General features: G+C 54.5%; 2 protein-coding genes across 2 annotated transcripts; both read right to left on the reverse strand.

The window, feature by feature from the left end:
* Nucleotides 1-13,441: 13,441 nt before the first annotated feature.
* LOC139112975 (uncharacterized) lies at nucleotides 13,442-14,698 on the reverse strand. The gene has a single exon (XM_070673890.1). The coding sequence runs from the start codon at nucleotides 14,696-14,698 to the stop codon at nucleotides 13,442-13,444; it is 1,257 nt and encodes a 418-aa protein (XP_070529991.1).
* Nucleotides 14,699-14,833: 135 nt separating this feature from the next.
* Nucleotides 14,834-18,623, reverse strand: LOC139112976 (uncharacterized). Its single transcript, XM_070673891.1, has 4 exons — nucleotides 17,855-18,623; nucleotides 16,184-17,175; nucleotides 15,287-16,095; nucleotides 14,834-15,167 (listed from the first exon to the last, which is right to left on the reverse strand). Exons 1-4 carry the CDS (start codon nucleotides 18,621-18,623, stop codon nucleotides 14,834-14,836), a joined length of 2,904 nt encoding a protein of 967 aa, XP_070529992.1.
* Nucleotides 18,624-18,840: the final 217 nt, after the last annotated feature.

Here is an 18,840-nt window from a genome sequence, read left to right on the forward strand (position 1 = left end):
CACCTCCACGTCAGCGCCACCGTCTTCGTCTCGTCCTCTATCCAGGATGGGTGGTTCTCGGGGATGCGGTGTGGCTCCGAGATCACTCCTAGTGTGCTGCCAGTCTCGGCCATCGTATGCAAGAACAGATCTTGCGCAGGGCGAGAGTGGCCAATGTTTGCCTGAAGAAGCGAAAGGGCCATTAGATAACGGCAGGTTGTCTTCCCTCCTCCAGGGGCCTTCTTCGTTGAGGCAGTGCGTCGGCAGGAGGCGGGATGTCCACTTCCATCGCTGTCTCTTCACTGGTGCGAAGTTTGTTTCCTCCGCTCGGTGGGCTTCCTCTTCTGTTTCGGGTGGTACATTGTTTACCACCCAAGATGTGGTCGGCTCTTCTTCCGATGTCAGCGCAGATTGGGCATCTGGGAGTGGCCGTGCATACTCTCGCCACATGTCCCGTGTTTCCGCAACGGTAGCATTTGCCCGACCTATCCACCTTGTTCGGGCATCTCTCTCTTGTATGGCCCCGCTCCAAACACTTGAAGCATCTCATTGGGCGGGGATCCAGAAGGGCCACCTTGACCCTTGTCCAGCCTATGGCGAGTTTGCCTCCTTCCGAGGCCTTCTTTGCGGCAGTGAGTGGCAGCCTGAGCCACAGACTATTCATGCTGCCGGCAATCTGTCGCATGTCTCCAGCCTGTACGTCTTTTGGCTGACATAGACCTTTACTTGTCACAGCCTCGATGACCTCCTCCTTAGTTATGGAAGGCTCCAGCGGCCAGACACGCAGCTCCGCAGTTATAGTTGGGCGAGAGATCTTGACGTCCTCTCTGTTTGCCAACACCTCCTTCATTAGGCCGGCTAAAGCATCAGCCTTGCAATCGCTCTCTGATCCGGGTATTTGGATCAGCAGAGCGCCAGTCGCCGTTGTGCGCATTGAGACTTTTTCGCTGATGCCCACCTCGGATAACTTTATCTTTGCTCTGACCTCTGCCATAAGTTTGTCATACTCCGCGCCGGGAGCTGACAGGACGACTGCAGAAGTTCTTGGAGCTCTTCTTCTCGTCTTCTTCTTTCCCTTGGGCTTCGCCGCAGGAATTTTGTTAGAAGAATTGGTGGCAGGTTTATCACCTTTCTTCTTTCCTCCCTTCTGTCGCGCATTAGCGGGCGCCGAAGAAGAGGAAGCTGTGGGTCTCGGCGGTTGTTTGGTCCCTTTTCTGGCCTTGCGTCCCACGACTTGAGACCATGTCTCTTTGTCTGTGGAGCGTGGGACAGGCTTCTCGGGAACATTCTCCTTCCGAGAGGTGGGACCGGCACTCGTCGGCCTTCTGCTCGTGGCCGTCTGTTTAGAGACAGACGGTTGCTTGGAGGAGGTAGAGATCTTAGATCTCTGGCCCTCGTCTTTTCCTATCTTCTTGGGATCTTCCTTCTTGGACTTGATCTTCTTGGGATCTTCCTCGGGAACCGGGCGCTTCTTGGTATTGTCCTTGGGGACGGATACCGTAGAGGTGTTTTCTCGGGCTCCGCTGGAAGAGACTCGAGGATCCAGTCGCTCCATTAGTGTGGTCGCCATGTCCCGCATCTGGGTTTGGACGACCTTGAAGAAGGCAGCTAACTTGTTGTCTATGATGCCCTCTATGTCCTTGCTGGGCGTTTTACGCCGAGGGAGCAAAACTGAAGGTCCAGCGTCTTCGCTGTCAGAAAGGACTTTACTGTGTCCTTTTAATGGCGGCCTCATTGCTGGTGGCCACTCCTTCTTAGATGGCAAAACTACAGATGGAGGAGGCGGAGCGGTAGACGACTCAGCCACCTCACCAGCTTCTACCTCCATTGCGATGTCGTCCGCGTTTTCCTCTCTTGTTGTCGGTGATGAAGTTGGGGGACGAATTATCGCGGCCTCGCGAGCTTGCTTCAGTTCTTCTCGCAACTGAAGTACTTCAGCCCTCAGCTGATCGATTGTTCCGACGTCCGTGGTCTCCGCAGGAAGTACCTTGCGGGACATGGCATCTGCACTTATCTCAATCCTGAGTGCTGCCTCTCTAAGTATGCGAACAAATCCGCCTTTCAGATTGCCGGACTTGACCGCAACTCCCTCTATCTTTTTGGCTGTTTGTAAAATGTCAGCCGCAAGTGCCTGAATGGGCAGGCCGGTAGACTCCTGCTCTATCTTCTCAGCCATTTGAGTGCGGCGTTTGCCCTTAAAGTCGGAAGGGTCATATCCACCTTCGGCAATTTCTCTCATGGTTCTTATTTCGTCTTTGAGAGATTGCAACTCCTTGGTCTTCTCTTGAATTGCCAAGATGCGGACGCCTTTGCCGGTAACGACGGGTCTTCCTCGTTTCTCTCTCTGGTCCTCCTCGAAGGGATTATCTTCCGATGAAGAAGAATTCGATGCCATACGACGAGTCTTCGTCTTGATGTCGCGGTTGTTTCTTCTCCGAGTTCTCTTGGCTGCTCCTGATGCGGTAGTTCGTATGGAAGCATCTGATGCGTCCGACGACTCGATGTTTATCACGTCGGTGTCCGCGTTCTCCTCTATGTCATCTGCTTCCATTGGGCGGGATAGCCGTTTGTCGTCCTCTTCCGTGGCCGTGGTTGCGCCGGTTTCCGTAAGCGCTGTCGCCGGCGGAGGCGAGCCAGCATTTGGTCTCACAGCGCTGAACAACACCTCTTCGTCAGACGGTTGGTTCGTCTTGCGATTAACTTTGGCGCGCGCCTTACTCTTCGGGCCAAGTTTATTAGCTCTGGCCTTCTTTACCACCTTCATGTCGACTATCCGGGGAAGTTTCATATATTCCCCGTCTGTATCCGTAAAAGGGGCGGCCACTCTTCGCGTATCTTCTCCTGAAGATAGCCTGGATTGATGATCCTCTCCGTCGGACCGATCTTCATGCGAAAACATCGCAGACGCTGTAGCCACCAGCGCCCCTGCGGAGCAAGCGCTGGATTGCCCGTCGTTGGATGACGACATGGCGGGAGCCGGGACGGTACTCCCACCACGCCGGTCTCTGAGGATCCGACCCCCCTGAGACGGTAAAACCTGCTTCTGATTGGACGTCATTCCCATGTTGTATCATGATGATTTGGTTGGGGTTTTCTCCCTTAGGCCGATTGGGTGCCCGCCCTGCCGACTCCGACCTAGCCGCTTCCTTCTTCTTTCCAGAGACGCGCCACGAGCCCCGCCTCGGAATACGTCCGAGCGGCCTCGTGGCGGTCGCAACCTCCTCCCCGGGGTGACCAGGCCCACCTCGGAGACTTCCGAGCGGCCCGAAACACCCCCTACGTCATCCCTGGGGTGCCCAGCCCGCAGGCCGGAACACCCTACGCCCCCGGAGACCGTGGGGTCACACCCCCGGTGTGCAACTCCGGTGCGTATACTCGTACCCGCCCCAGGAACGCACCACGTACGCCCCGGAAACGGGTAGAGGTAATCCCTAACCTCGGCTGCGGGAGCACCCGCGTGCAATGCCTCAGAAAGGGATCTTCTCCCCTTGAACGGGAGGCCCCCTACCCAACCCCCCCCGGGTGGCATGGCGGGGAAACCAATTCCCCTGCGGCCCCAGCCGGCCGGGATTTGCATTCCGGGTTACCTTCCCTTACCACCTTGGGGGGAATAAAACCCACCCTCTCGGCGAAGTGGTCGCCGGGCTCAGGCACCTCGGGACCGCCAAGTCCCGTACCACAGATCTACACCGTCCTAATAAAGGGACGGCCTCTGTGGCCCCTGAGGTTGCCAGGAGGAAGTCAGAAGACCTCCCCTCACGACCCTGACAAGCCGGGCGTTTGTATTCCGGGTCGCCATCCCTTACCACCTTGGGGGGAATAATACCCACCCTCTCGGCGAAGTGGTCGCCGGGCTCAGGAACCCTCGGGAACGCCAAGTCCCGAACCACAGATCTACACCGTCCTAATAAAGGGACGGCCTCTGTGGCCCCTGAGGGTGTACCTCCCCCGGCTCGAGTACGTGATGTACTCGGAGTGCAATGCCAGGAAGGTACTGTGCGCTCTTAGTAGGATCGAACCTCCCCGCCGGGCCCTCCCCGGGACTAAGTCCCAGGTACTGCCCCAGCGGATCGTTGATTCGATCCCTTAAGCCCCCTCACCACGACAAGGTGGCGCACTACGAGGGGGACGAGAGGGAACCTTTTTTTTTTTTTTTTTTTTTTTTTTTTTAACGTGAGGAAATCCTTTACGGATACCCCGGTTTGGGAAATCCGTTATGTGGGACTCAGGTCTTATGCAAACGTGCTGCCTAATACCCACTAAAACCTCACGAGTGGCCTAGCGCAGGCAGTCATTGGCGAGCGGCACGGGAATCGTAAACACATTCCAAGCACCGCGCCGCTCGCCCACTACCGGGACCCCAGGTGTTAGGGGTCTCTGCCTGGCCGGGGCACCTCCTTGAAGACTAAGGAGGGCCCACCGGCGCCCGGTCATTGAGCTTGACCGGGCCACCATCCTAATAACTTGACGAGAGGGGACCACTACCCTCTCGCCAACGCCCACTGGGCGGGGGCAGTAGGTGGTTCCCAACCACCTATGATACCGCCCCCTCCGCACCAAGAAGCACGGCTGACACCACCAGAAAGACGGGACGACCCTCACCCTTGCGGGAGCTATTGGGTCGTCCGTCCCCCGGGGCACCAGCACATACTTTCTCCTTCCTCAGCCCTGAAAAGGGCTGTTAAGTGGAGGGCCCCCTACAGGGGGGCTAACTCCGAGTGGCCCTGAAAAGGACCATTTTTTCTCCGCCTGACTAATTGACCCTAAAAAAAAAGGGCCATTTACCAACACCTGACTACTTGGCCCTAAAAAGGGCCATTTTCCAACACCTTACTAGGGGGGGGGTAGGGTTGATCCTTAGACCGAACCCGCCCCCCCGTTTCCTCACCAGCGGCGCAAATGCGCCGGGGTGCCTCTATGTCTGCGCCTGATTGGCGCCCCTTGAGAGACCGATGGGGCTATCTCCCCCCGACGGATTCTCTCATTATCCTCCTTCTGTGAAATAACGTTTTCACAGAAGGAGATAAACATATCTTTCTCGGCCTCTCCCCCCACCACGGCTGATATGACCGCCGGGAGGGAGAGGTCCGGACCTAAGGCGCCAATTAGCGTCCTTCTCTCATTCGCGAAGGCCGGGCACTCGGCAAGTGTGTGATCCGCCGAGTCCCGACCCCCGCCACACTCCCAACACTTAGGAGTTGGCTCTCGTCCTATGCGGCACAGGTAATCACCGAAGACACCATGTCCGGTGATCACCTGTGCCGCCCTAAAGGGAATTTTCCTCTCCCTAACACCGTTCGTCCATTCTGACAGAAATGGGCGAACGGCGTGAACCACCCGATGACCTGGTGCGTCTAACGGCAACTGTGCCAACTTGGAACCCCATTCTTCCATAATCTGGCGATCCCCAATAACACGGAGTCTCGCCAGAACAGCCGGGGTTAAGGGAACCCCGCGTCTTAACATGAGGGACTTACGCCGATATCTTTCGGCGTAAGCCCTCGCAACTATATCGACGGGGAAGGCCCGCCATCACAAACGGCATCCGCCGCAGTCGTCCTATACAGACGGGCCACTCGAACGGCAAGCCTGCGATCAACTTGCCGCAGGCCGCTGAGCGCCCGCCTGTTGTTGGCGAGATCTTTTGCCCATATCGGGGCGCCATAAAGGGCCACCGATCTCACTACTGCCGCATATAAACGACGGGCCTTCACCCCCGGCCCACCAAGATTTGGCATAATGCGCCCTAACGAGGCTGCGACTCGTCCCACTTTAGGTATAACGCGAGCAAAATGCTCGGAAAAACGCCAATGACTGTCCAGGTGGAGTCCGAGATACTTGAGAGTGTGACCCACCTGGATAGGAACCCCCCCGATGAGGATGGAGGAAGGTGGAGGAGGACCGACAGAATGACCCATAAACCATAAGGCCTCCGTCTTATTAGCGGCCACTTCCAGGCCCATCTCGGCCAGAGTGTTGCACACCATACTAGTGGCAACCTCGGCCAGCGCGCGCGCTTCTTCCCAGTTCTGCCCCCGGGCCAGAACTAACGTATCATCTGCGTAGCAACGCAGGCTGCAACCCGGGGGAAGGGGCAATCGTAGCACCCTGTCAAAGGCGAGGTTCCACAGGAGTGGCCCAAGAACAGAGCCCTGTGGAACCCCTCGCTCTATTCTCTTGTTGACGCGGCGACCATCCCTATTATTATAGGAAAGTACCCTGTTGTCAAGGTACTGACCTATGACCCGTCGAAGATAATCAGGGACCCTGAAGTATTCGAGGGAGTCCCTGATGACTTTCCAGGGAGTTGAAGGCGTTGGATATGTCCAACGAGACGGCCAGTAACACGCTCCCCTCCTCTACTGTACTTTCCGCGAGGGCCCTAACCGACGCAATAGCGTCGATGGTTGACTTGCCCTCTCGGAAGCCGAACTGCTCCGACTGGAGCGGCGGGTCACCTTTGTTGATATGCTGGATGAGGCGGCACGAGATAATCCTCTCGTAAACCTTGCCAACCTCATCCAGCAGACAGATAGGCCTATACGCGGAGGGTTCTCCGGCTGCCCTACCTGGTTTAGGAATTAGAACCAGGTTGGCACGGCGCCATTCAGGTGGAAATACTCCGTCGCGCAGCAGGGAAGTAAAGATCCTGCCTGCCCGCGGCGCCAAACTAACGAGAGCTAGTGCAAGGGCTCCTCCTGGTACCCCATCAGGCCCAGGGGCCTTATTTGGGCGTATTCTTCTAACCACGGCGGTTAACTCTTCCTCAGTCACGTCACACACCCCATGAATCCAATCAGGAGAAGGTCCGGAAGGGAGAGGAGGTAAGTATGTCGCGCCACCAGTATCGGGTGGGAATAATCTATCTACTACAAACGCAGCCGTATGCGGCTCCAAACTCTCGGTTGCAGGAGGAGCTCTGGGACGCAGGCGACCGGTAACTATCCGGTAGGGACGCCCCCAAGGGTCCTCATCGATGGATTGAAGCAACTCATCCCAGGCTTGGGTCTTGGCCTGCTTGATAGCCAAGCGTAGGGCCCGTCGCGCGTCACGGTAGGCCTCGTAGGCCGCCGTTGTATCCTCCACAGTCCCATGGCGACGCCTTTGGCGCGCGTACCGCCTCTGAGTTTGGACGGAGAACCGCCGAAGTGTGGCGATTTCTTCCGACCACCAATAAGCCCGTGTGTTAACACGGGGACCAGAACGAGGCATAGCGACCTCACATGCTCCACTAATTACCTCACAGAGCCAAGCTGCTCCATCCAAGGCACTGTCCCAAATAGGCTCATCCAGCCACGTGTATATGCCTAGAGCGGCAAGGAATTTGTCCTTATCGAACAATCGATAGGACCATCTCACATTCTATTAGAGGAACGGAATTATACGTGCCTCGGGAGGCGGAGAGGGACATAAGGATGTACCTATGGTCGGATAGGGTTTCCAACTCTTCCGCCACCCGCCAACCCTAACAAAAGCTCGCGCAGAGGAGATCCATGTGAGATCGACAATGGAGTCTCCTCTCCACGCAGAGCAAGTACTGGTGGACCCCTCGTTGACTATGAGAAGATCCAACTCGGCAGCCCATGCCGCCAACACTCCACCTCGTCTATCGGCTCTGAGGCAGCCCCAATCCGACGACTTGGCATTAAAATCGCCGGCTATAAGGAAAGGTTGAGGATATCTGGCACGAATAAAGGCGCTCATTGTATCGAGTCGCTCCTCAAATTCGAGAAGGCTCAGCGCAGGAGACGCGTAAACTCCCAAGATAAATAATGGGCCCCACTTGACACAGACCCACCCAGTTCCTCGCTCCACAGGGATACAGGGCCGGGTAAGCTGATTCCAGGTAATTGCAACGGAGTCCCGCTCATCGCTCGCCCAACAAGGATTGTCGGGGGGAACGCGGTAAGGCTCCGCCGCAATACCAACTCCACAACCACGCTCCACCAGGGAATGAAGGAAAAGATCCTGTGCCTGGGAAGCGTGGTTTAAATTGGTCTGGAGAAGATTTAGGGCGGCGAAGGCTCGGCCGTATCGGTCTCCTCCAGACCGCTACCAACACTGGCTGATTTAGCCGTAAAGACCTTAGGAGGCCTTTGCTCTAAAGGTGGAGGATTTATGACCTCGACTTCCATAGTTTCTACCTCCTGAGGTGGATTGGAAGGAATAGGTGTCTTCTCGAGAACAGGTTGAGTGGCAGCCGTTTTCATACGGCTTTGGGCTTAACAATGCCACCCGCCCTAGTTTGTCTAGATCGGGCGGAACAAGATGAACCACCCATCTTATGGGCAGCCGGTTTGCCTGCTTTGTTGCAGGCAGGACAAAAAGGGGCCTCACCACAATCAGCCGCCAGGTGGTCAGGAGCGCCGCAACGAAAGCAACATCTGCTCCTATCCTCGCTGTTAGGACAGCGTTCCCTAACATGTCCCCCCTGCAAGCATTTATAGCATTGCAGGGGACGACTAGGAAGTAACTCAATACGGGCTAAAGTCCACCCGATTTTTATCTTGCCAATAAGGGCAAGTTTTTTAGCCGCGACTAAAGGACAGCGGCACCAAACCGTAAATAGGCCATTAATGCCTTGTCTGGGAGTACCTATTTTTATGCTAAGAGGATCGCAGGAGGTTGCAGCGACTATGGCGTCGGCAATTTCATTAGAAGTTGCGGTGTCGTCTAAATTTCGGACCCGCATTTCCGCCATCTTTATAGGGTGCGCTATTCGCACGTTCTCTTCGTCCGCAAGGACTTCACCTAGTTTATCCGCAAGAGCCTTTGCTTTAACGGCATTATCAGTTCCTGCCACCTCGTATATGATAGCGCCAGTAAGCGCACGCCTTGGTCGGACTGAGTCAATGCCAAGGCTGGTAAGGTCAATCAGGTCTTTGGCCTTCCCCAGTATTCTGTTGTATTGTCCCGAAGGACAAGAAACCGTAACTGCTGCTGTTTTAGGCAGCTTAATCTTTCTCTTAGAAGATTGTTTTATTTTGCCATCCTGGTTTGGTTTGTTGCCACCAATATTTTGTTTGCCAGGAGGTTTTTCTTGCATGTTACGCGCAGTACCAGGCTTTTTACTTGCCTTTCTTCCTACAACAGTGGCCCAACTACTTGTTGCCTGAGCCTTAGTGGCCGACATTGGCCTTGATGTTGCTAAAGGAGCTAATTTCAAGGAGTGGGCTGGATGTTTGTTTAGAAGAGACCTTTTGTCCTTCATTCACCTTTTTATCTTTTTTAGGTTTGTCTACCTGTTGACTTTTAGGAGACAGACGAGTTGGAGGAGGAATTCCGCCTCTACCCCATTTTCTTTCACACCATCTCTCAAAGAGATGGTCGAGTCTCGAGAGAAGAGGGTCCTCTTCTTCTTCTGACCTATACTGCAATCTAGAGGACTGAGCATCTTCCTACCTCTAAGTACTGGCCTATAGGCCGCTGGAACTTCTTCAGGTTCTACATGTCGTCGGGCATTTTCCAAGTTTTTAGTTTTATTTTGACCTTGCCCTTTGGTGAGTCATTCTTGGAGAGCCTGTTTTTGCTGTTTTATTTTTTAACGTAGCAATGTCGTCCCGAGTAGTGCGATTTCCTTTTCAGCCGCTTCTAATTTGCGACGAAGGACTTCTGTTTCAGCCGCTGGAGAGTCCATAATAGCTGTGTCCACACGGGTCATCAAGTTTGTAAGGCATGCGCTTGTCTTACAGGCAGATTCCTTAAGGGTCTTAATAAAAGTGCCCTTGAGACCTTTTGATGTTGATGCAACCTTCAACACACGTTGCATTTCTTCGAGAGCCACGGCTGCTAGGCTAGCCGCCGGATCATAACGAAGCTCTTCCATAAAGCGCGCCGTCAAATCGGTGGCCTTAGCTTGTAAGCCACCAGTTAAAGGAACAGCAGGATTAAGTATATCTTTTTCCTGCCTTCTCTGCTCCTCCAAATCCTCCTCTTCACGTAGCCGCTGCTTGACTTGCAACAGCCCAATGTACTCCCCGGTCGTAGGGGGACGTCCACGTTCGCGTTTCCTTTTTCGGCCAAGCGACGTTGTCGAATCGTAATCGCTCTCCATTACAACATCCGACAAATCCATGGCTGAAGCAGTGGAAGTGACGGAAGGCGCAGGCGATACAGCCCTGGATGTAGACGCACTCTTCCTAGACGAAAGAGGCGATTGACCAGGAGAAGCCTCTCCTCCTTTCTTAGACACGGTGACCTTGGATGATAATGGACCCGGTCGATCTATGCGAGCCATGCTAATGATTGCAGGCTTTATAAACGCAGCATCATTCTTCGCAGATGCATTTTCCTCGGCCGCCCCTGCGGAGCGAGCGGCAGATGGCCCATCGTGCGATGACGACGAGAGGAGCTGGGACAGTACTCCTCACGCCGGCCCCTGGGGATCCGATCCCCTGAGGCGATACACCCGTATTTTTCTTGGACGACTGGCTCATCATGAAAAAATCAGTGTTGTTGATTTGTGTAGGGTTTACTCCCCTAGGCCGGTGGGGTACCAACCCTAACGACCCCGGCCTGGCCGACTCCTCGACCTCACGGCGCGTGAGCCCCGCCTCGGAATATGTCCGAGCGGCCCCACGCCCGTACTCACCGCTCTGACTGAGCGGGACAGGGAAGGGAAGGGAAAGGAAAGGAAAAAGGAAAAACACCCCCCAACCCCCCAAACCCCCCAACCCCCAACCAACCGCCGGAAGAGGAACTAATCCTCCCTATCGACCCCGGCAGGCCGGGCGTTTGAATTCCGGGTCGCCATCCCTTACCACCTTGGGGGGAATATAACCCACCCTCTCGGCAAAGTGGTTGCCGGGCTCAGGTACCTCGGGACCGCCGATTCCCGTACCACAGACCTACACCGACCTAATAAAGGGTCGGCATCTGTGGCCCCTGAGGTTGCCGAAAGGAAGTCAGAAGACTTCCCCTAACGACCTCGACAAGCCGGGCGTTTGTATTCCGGGTCGCCATCCCTTACCACCTTGGGGAGGAATGAACCTCCCCTCTCGGCAAAGTGGTTGCCGGGCTCGGTACCGGGACCGCCAAGTCCCGTACCACAGACCTACACCGACCTAATAAAGGGTCGGCATCTGTGGCCCCTGAGGGCACGAGAGGGAACCTAACCTAACCTTTTTTTTTTTTTTTTTTATAGTGGAATGCCTTACGCATACCCTCTCCCTTGGGGGAGGGAGAGGGGTATGTCGGGCTCAGGTCTTATGCCGCGAGGCTGCCCACTACCGACTAAACCCCCACTTTTACCCGCATGTGGTGCCGTTGACTGATGGGGAGGTTGAGGAAACACTTGCGTATACATCTCAAACCTCCCCGGCACCGACCCACCCGATGGCTTGTGGGTCCCCGCGCTGCCGCTCTTTTGGACTTAGAGCGGCAGGGCCCGCAATTGTGTGGCGGGCCGGCTTCTCTAAAACAGTCGCGTTTGGCTTGCGACTTACTTCTTTGGAGGGCGAGACTGGGAGAGGCTCCCCAGCCTCTTAATATTTCCTGGCCTCGCTCTTCTTGAAGTGAGGGAGAGACGCCCTCCCGCTGAGTTTTTATAACTTGGCGGGAAGGAAGACTCGTCCCTTATCTTGCTGTCATCTTTGTGCGTTAGAATTCAGTCGTGAACTCCGACGCACGAGTTGAGAGGCGCCACCGTTTGGGCCAGGAAGGAGGGGGGAGGCTTGCGCCCGTCCCCTACCTCCAACCCGGCGCGCACGATGGGCGCCTGTGGCGGGCTGATTGCCCGAAGTCGATGTAAGTCCTACGCCGGAGGTGATATTTACCGGTTGTCCTCTTCTTTGGCGTTCGGCGTTTTCTTTGGCGCTCATGACACGCCCTGTGAATATGATGAAGGCGTTGTGTGCCTCCTCGTTGTCCACCATCTTCTTTGTAAGCGCCGGAAGGGACAAGTCGCGCCCCGTCTTCCGGATAAGATCCATCCTTTCGTCTCGCCACGCAGGGCACTCTTCTAATGTGTGCTGCGCGTCGTCCCGGAATGCCTCACAGTGATGGCACTTCTCCGATTCTTCTTTGCCAATTCGACGTAGGTATTTTGCAAAACAACCGTGTCCGGTTAAGAGCTGCGTCGCATGGAAAGAGAGTCCCATCCTCTTGTGTCGTTGGATCCAGTCTTCAAGTACCGGCTCAAAGGCCTCAAGTACGCGTCCACCTTCTGATGCTAGAGTGGCTCGTAAGCGTGTTTTCCACTCTTTTATTGTCTTCTCGCGGTAGTAGCGCCTTATACGCGCTTTGATGCTAGTGCTAGGACGCACGCCGTATCGTCGCTCAAACTTCCGTGATGCACTGAATATGCGGGAGTACTCTGTCGCAGTAAGATCAGGCGGTGGAATGCCTGCCAAGACTCCAGCCGCCGCACGTGAGACCGTGCGGTATGCGCGTATTGTTCTAACAGCGACAGGGTGGAAGGCTTTTCTAAAGAGTACGGCTTCCCCTGCCAGCTGTTAAGTCTTCTGCCCATACAGGCGCACCATACATCGCTATGGCGCGCACTGTATTGGCGTACAATCTTCTTGCCGCCCCGTTAGGTCCTCCTAGATTAGGTAAGATGCCCCTGAGGGCGGTGGCACAGGTTGTTACCCTCTCCGCAATTCTTGTGAAGTGCTCGCGGAATGCCCATCTTCCGTCCAAGTACAGTCCCAAGTATTTCACAGTAGGCTTGGGAACAATGCGAGCAGCGTCAATGTGTATGGCGCAATTCGTTGGCGGCGGACTTTGAGCCTTGTCGAAAAACCATAAGGCTTCGGTTTTATCAGGGGCCGCTTTAAGTCCCAGTCTCTCAATTGCCGCAAAGATGATTTTTGCGGCGATTTCAGCTCTCCAAAGTGCTTCTTGGTAGTTGTCTCCCCCGGCCAGCACCAAGGTATCGTCTGCGTAGCAGATGGTGTGACAGCGGGGGGGTAGCGCCGTACAAAGTACCGCGTTATACCCCAAATTCCACAGCAAAGGCCCTAGGACGGACCCTTGGGGTACCCCGCGGTACAGCGGTCTTTTACATAACCGCTTATCTCTATTAAAATAAGTAATATTCCTATCTCTGAAGTAATTATCTATCGCCGCCTGTAAATATATTGGCACATTATGACGCCGCAGCGATGCCTTAATAACTTCCCAGGGGATGGAGTTGAAGGCATTTGATATGTCTATTAACACAGCCAATGCTACTCCCCCCTGGGATACTATCTCTTCTGTAAGAGACCTCAAATGCAGAATTGCGTCTATCGTTGAGTGTCCCTCCCGAAAACCGTATTGGGCCTTACTCAGATTTGGGCCTACTTTATTCAAATGCTGGACGAGGCGATTTACAATGATCCTTTCCAGAAGCTTTCCGGCCTCGTCCAATAAACATATTGGTCGAAAAGATGACGGCAAGCCTTCTTCCTTCCCTTTCTTTTCAGGAGAAAGTTTCGCGCTTTTCCATTGACTTGAAAAACGCCCTCCTGAAGACATCTGCTTAGCAGATTTCGAAGGCTCTCCCCGATTTTTGAAGAGCGAGAGCCCACACCTTCTTGTGTAGTCCATCTGGACCAGGTGCGGTGTTGCCGCTAAAACTCCTTTTTGCTGCTATAGAAAACTCTTCCTCTTCTATTTCCGGGAACTCTGGGTCTTCTGTCTCGAGAGCTTGGACTGAAAACAGGCCGCCGACTCTATTCCTTACACATGCCTTGGGGAACAAAGTATCCACCACTTCTTTGACAAAGACCGGACTCAATGTCTCCGTGACCGACGGAGCTGGTGGTCTTAACTTTTTTGTTACCACCTTATATGCCAGTCCCCACGGGTCTTCGTCTAGATCAGAAATAAGTTCTTCCCAAGATCTTGCTTTGGACTCTCTGATTGCCACACGTAGAGCCATCCTTGCCGTCTTATAGTCTTCTAACGCAGCAGCTCTTCTTTCGGAGTTTCTTCGGCAGCGCGTAAGAATCCGTCGTTGTATATTGGCCTTTTGACGCAACTCCGCGATGTCGTCATTCCACCAGTAGGTAGAACGACGTGGCGTTCGTCGGACCCTCGGCATAGAGACGTCGCAGGCACTTGTAACAGCCTCCTCCATCCAGTCAACTTCTTTCGCAATGCTGGGTCTAGAGTCTTGAAACTGGCTCTCTCTACTCCAGCACGATACCTCAAGAGAGGCTCCAAACGTGTCCTCTCTTAACTTTTTGAGAGCCCATCTTTTCTCTGAAGAGAAGTATTTCTTTGTCAGGGAGGGTGTGGCCCGGACCCCGAGCTCTAACAGGATGTACCTGTGGTCTGACAGGTGTTCGAGATCGTCGGCCACTTTCCATTTTCGGACCATGTTGGCGGCCGCAGGGGTGGCCCATGTTAAGTCTATAATAGACTCACCCTGCGGCCGCACACACGTGGGCACATTCCCCTGGTTTAGCAGTACCAGGTTCCTCGTAGCTGCCCATTCTTCTAATGTTCTTCCTCTTCTGTTGGTTTGTCGGGAACCCCATGTTGTGGACCAGGCGTTAAAGTCTCCCGCGAGCACCACAGGGAGTGGTTGAAGTCCATCAATAAAGACACCAATTTCCTCCAGCCATCCTTCGTAATCTTGGATAGAGCCCGATGGTGGTAAATATGTACCCACCACTGCCACAGGGCCCCAGTGTACCGCCGCGAACCGACGGCCTCGTCCAATTGGTGCACAAGGAGGTGCACCTCGCCACCATCGCCACGTAAGCGCCACGGTTCCTGTGTCGTCTTGCATCCACGATGGGTGGTTTTCCGGGATGCGATGAGGCTCCGAGACAACACCTAGAGTACAGCCACTCTCCGCAAGCACTTGTAGGAATAAGTCCTGTGCTGCGCGGAGTGGCACGTTGCTTGAGTAGAGAGAGGGCCATTAAGAGACTGAAGGCCGGGCTCCCTCCTCCTGAGAGCGAATTCTTTGAGGCAGCGCGTCTGATGGAGGTTGTACGTCAATCTCCATTGCTGCCTGTCCGGTGGGAGCAGACTTATCCTTTCTGCTCACCGGATTTCCCTTTCTTTTTTGGGTAGTGCACGATTTGCTACCCAAGACATGGTCCGCTTTCCTGCCAATGTCCATACATATTGGACATCGGGGTGCGGATGTGCACTCTCTGGCAGTGTGCCCTGGTTCAGCACATCTGTAGCATTTGCCCGACCTGTCGATCGGGTTCGGGCAAGTTTCCTTCGTATGGCCCCGCTCGAGGCACCTAAAACATCGGAGTGGACGAGGTTCGAGCAAAGCTATTTTAACCTTTGTCCACCCAACTCCGAGCGTATTTCCCGCTGCTGCTTTCTTCGCTGCAGCGAGCGGGAGTTTAAAGGCTACTCATGCCATTGGTTAACTCTCTTGTTTCCGGGATGAATTTCCCTGGGCTGGCAGGCTCCTTTGTCGACGATGGCCTCAATTACTTCCTCTGTTGAAATGGAAGGCTCGAGAGGCCAGACGCGGATGTCCGCAGTGATGACGGGGCGGGAGACTTTAACGTTCTCCTTATGCGCCAGTACCTGTTTCATTTCACTGGCTAAAGCATCGGCCTTACACTCATTTTCAGATCCTGGGATCTGAATGAGAAGTGCTCCTGTGGCTGTTGTTCTCATTGTAACCTTTTCCTGGATCCCAAGATCTGCCAGCTTGATCTTGGAACGTACTTCGGCCATCAGCTTGTTGTACTCTTCTCCTGGGGCCGAAAGAACGACGGCTGACGTCCTGGGAACTCTTCTTCTCTTCGTTCTTCTTTTTCTTGGTCCTTTGGGCTGGGCTATGGAAGTGCCAGCTGTAGCAGTATTGGCGGCAAGCCTTCCGCCTTTCTGTGTCTTCTGCTTTCCTTGTTTGGTAGGTGCAGCAGAAGCCGTGGGTTTCGGCAACTGCTTGGTCTTCTTATTTGTTCCGCGTTTAGCGACTTGAGACCATGTCTCAGCCTCAGCGTCACGCGGGGCAGATTTCCCAAGAGCCTTGTTCTCTTTGGGTTGAAGGCCATCTTTTGCCGGCCTCTTATCTTCAACTGTCTGTTTGGATATAGACGGCTGGGTAGTGGAGGTAGAGGCTTTAAGCCTTTGGCCCTCGACTTTTCCCGTCTTTACGGGCTCTTTTCCCTTGATTCCCTCCCTGGGAACCGGGCGTCCCTTGGTGTCATCCTTCGGGGTTGGTGCCACGGGGGCGTTTTTCCGGGCCCCATCGACGGAAGCTCAGCTGTTTCTCATCAAGGTGGAATGAGCTTGTTGCCAGTTTACCGTCTATCAAGCTCTCTACGTCCCTGTTAGTTGATTTCCGACGAGGGGGAGAACGACACTTTATCGTCCTCTCCTCGTCATCGGTAAGAACTTTGCTCTTCCCCTGGATGGCCGGCCTTATAATTGGAGGCCACTCTTCTCGGGGAGGCAACACGACGGGCTGGGAGATGTTGTTCAGCTCAACTCCTGTTTCCACCTCCATTGCGATGTCTTCTGATGTATTTCCGGGAGCCTGGGAAACAGAAGAAGGTTGCGTTAAAGTGCTACGGGCTTGTCGTAGCTCTTCCCGCAGCCGGTTGACTTCCTCCTTCAACTGCTCAACTTCTTGAGAAGTCGCACTCTCTTGCGGAGCTATCTTCTTAAACATAGCATCCGTGTTAACTTCTATTTTTAAAGCGGCCTCTCTGAGAATCCGAACAAAGCCGCCTTTCAGGTTGTTGGACTTCACCGCAACCTCTTCAATTTTCTTCGCCGTCTGAAGTATTTCGGCCGCCATGGCGTTCACAGGCAAGCCAATGGCTTCCTGTTCTAATCTTTCGGCCATTACTGTACGGCGTTTCCCTTTGAAATCTGAGGGATCGTATCCTCCTTCGGCTATTTCCCTCATTGTCTTTATTTCATCCTTCAAGGATTGCAACTCTTGATTCTTCGCTCTGATGTTGAGAATCTGCGCACCTTTTCCAGTCACGAGTGGTCGGCCTCGTTTTTTCCCGTCATTTCCGAAGAATGATCTCTCGGAGGAAGAGGAAGAGCGATCCGCCGTACGACGAGTCTTCTTAATCGTGTCGTCGTCTTTTCTCTTCCTAGTTCTCTTGAATGCCCCTGACGCCGTGGTTCTCACGGAAGCATCAGAAGCATCAGATGAGTTCACGCAGATGATGTCTGTGTCGGCATCTTCTTCTTGTGGATCAGCCGAATTTGCAGAGACCTGTCTGGATGTTAGTCGAGTTTCGTCCTCTGTCGCTGTAGTTAAGCCAGTCTCAGCTGGCGGAGGGGAAAACTCGTGCGGTCTGACATTGCTGAAAGGAGCGGATAGATCCATTTTCTTTCGCGTTCTACTCGTCTGTCCAGCTGACGTCTTACATTTGGGCCAACCTTTTTTTTTTTTTTTTTTTTATAGTGGGGAATGCACTCACACATACCCTCTCCTGGGGAAGGAGAGGGGTATGTCGGGCTCAGGTCTTATGCCGCGAGGCTGCCCACTACCGACTAAACCCCACTTTTGCCCGCATATGGTGCCGTTGACTGATGGGGAGATTGAGGAATCACGTGCGTATACTTCTCAACCTCCCCGGCACCGACCCACCCGATGGCTTGGGTGGGTCCCCGCGCTGCCGCTCTTTGGACTTAGAGCGGCAGGGCCCGCATTTGTGTGGCGGGCCGGCTTCTCTGAGTAGTCGCTTCTGGCTCGCGACTATCACTACTCTGGAGGGCGAGAGGGGAGAGGCTCCCCAGCCTCTTAATGTTTCCCAGCTCGCACTTCTTAAGGCGAGGGTGAGACTTCCTCCCGTTAAGTACTTTGACTCGGCGGGGGGGTAGACTCATCCCCCGCCCTACTGTCATCTCTGTGTGTCGGAGTTCAGACGTGAACTCCGACGCACTGATTGATTGGCGTCACCGCTTGGGCCAGGAAGGAGGGGGGAGGCTTGCGCCCGTCCCCTACCTCCAACCCGGCGCGCACGGCGAGCGCCTGTGGTGGGCTGATTGCCCTGAAGTACTACTGGCACTCTGCTGGTAGCAGCGTTGCTTGATGCAGAGGCCATTCTGCTACTATTTACAATTGGAGACACAGTCGGCCTTGTTACTGTTGGCTGTCCTCTTCTCTGTCTCTCCGCGTCTTCTTTCTGCTGCATCACCTGACTGCAAAACGTAAGGAAGGTCTTCCAGGCTTCCTCGTTGTCCACAAGGACTTGGACTAATGCCGGAAGAGATAGATCTTGGCCTACCTTTCCGACGAGTACTTCACGCTCTTGCTCCCATGCCGAGCATCGCTCCAGAGTGTGTTGAGCGTCATCTCGTGACACCCCACAGTGGAAACAAACTTCTGTTTCCTCTCTACCGATACGGCGCAGGTATACAGAAAAACAGCCGTGTCCCGACAACACTTGCGCCGCATGGAATGAAGGCGCTCTCCTACTGGCAAGCCAATCTTCTAGAATTGGCTCAAATGCTTCGAGGACTCGTCCGCCCTCTTTGACCCATTGTTGACGTAGACGCGTCCTCCACTCTCTAACTGTATGGGCGTGTGAATAGCGCCTCATGCGGTTTTTAACCGCAAGTGTTGGTCGCACATTGTGCTCCCGCTCGAACTTTCGGAGCCCTTCAAAGACTCGAAGATGCTCCGCTGCGGTGAGATCCAAGGGTGGAATACTTGCAAGCACCGCCGCCGCCGCACGTGATACTGTGCGGTATACCCGCGCTGTCCTCACCATGACAGAGTGGAAAGCCCTTTCAAGTAGAGTACGACTTCCTCTATTAGTCGCAAGTTACCACAGGCGCGCCGTACATGGCTACGGCGCGCACTGTGTTGCGCGTCTTGTCGTCTGCGTTGGGTCCTCCCAAGTTTGGAAGGATGCCTCGAAGTGATGTTGCGCACGTTGCCACTCTTCCTGCCGTTGCCGCGAAGTGCTCGCGGAAAGCCCATCGTCC

Source organism: Cardiocondyla obscurior, unplaced genomic scaffold (assembly GCF_019399895.1).
Source record: "Cardiocondyla obscurior isolate alpha-2009 unplaced genomic scaffold, Cobs3.1 scaffold76_0_78318, whole genome shotgun sequence".
Classification (NCBI taxonomy): Eukaryota; Metazoa; Arthropoda; class Insecta; order Hymenoptera; family Formicidae; genus Cardiocondyla; species Cardiocondyla obscurior.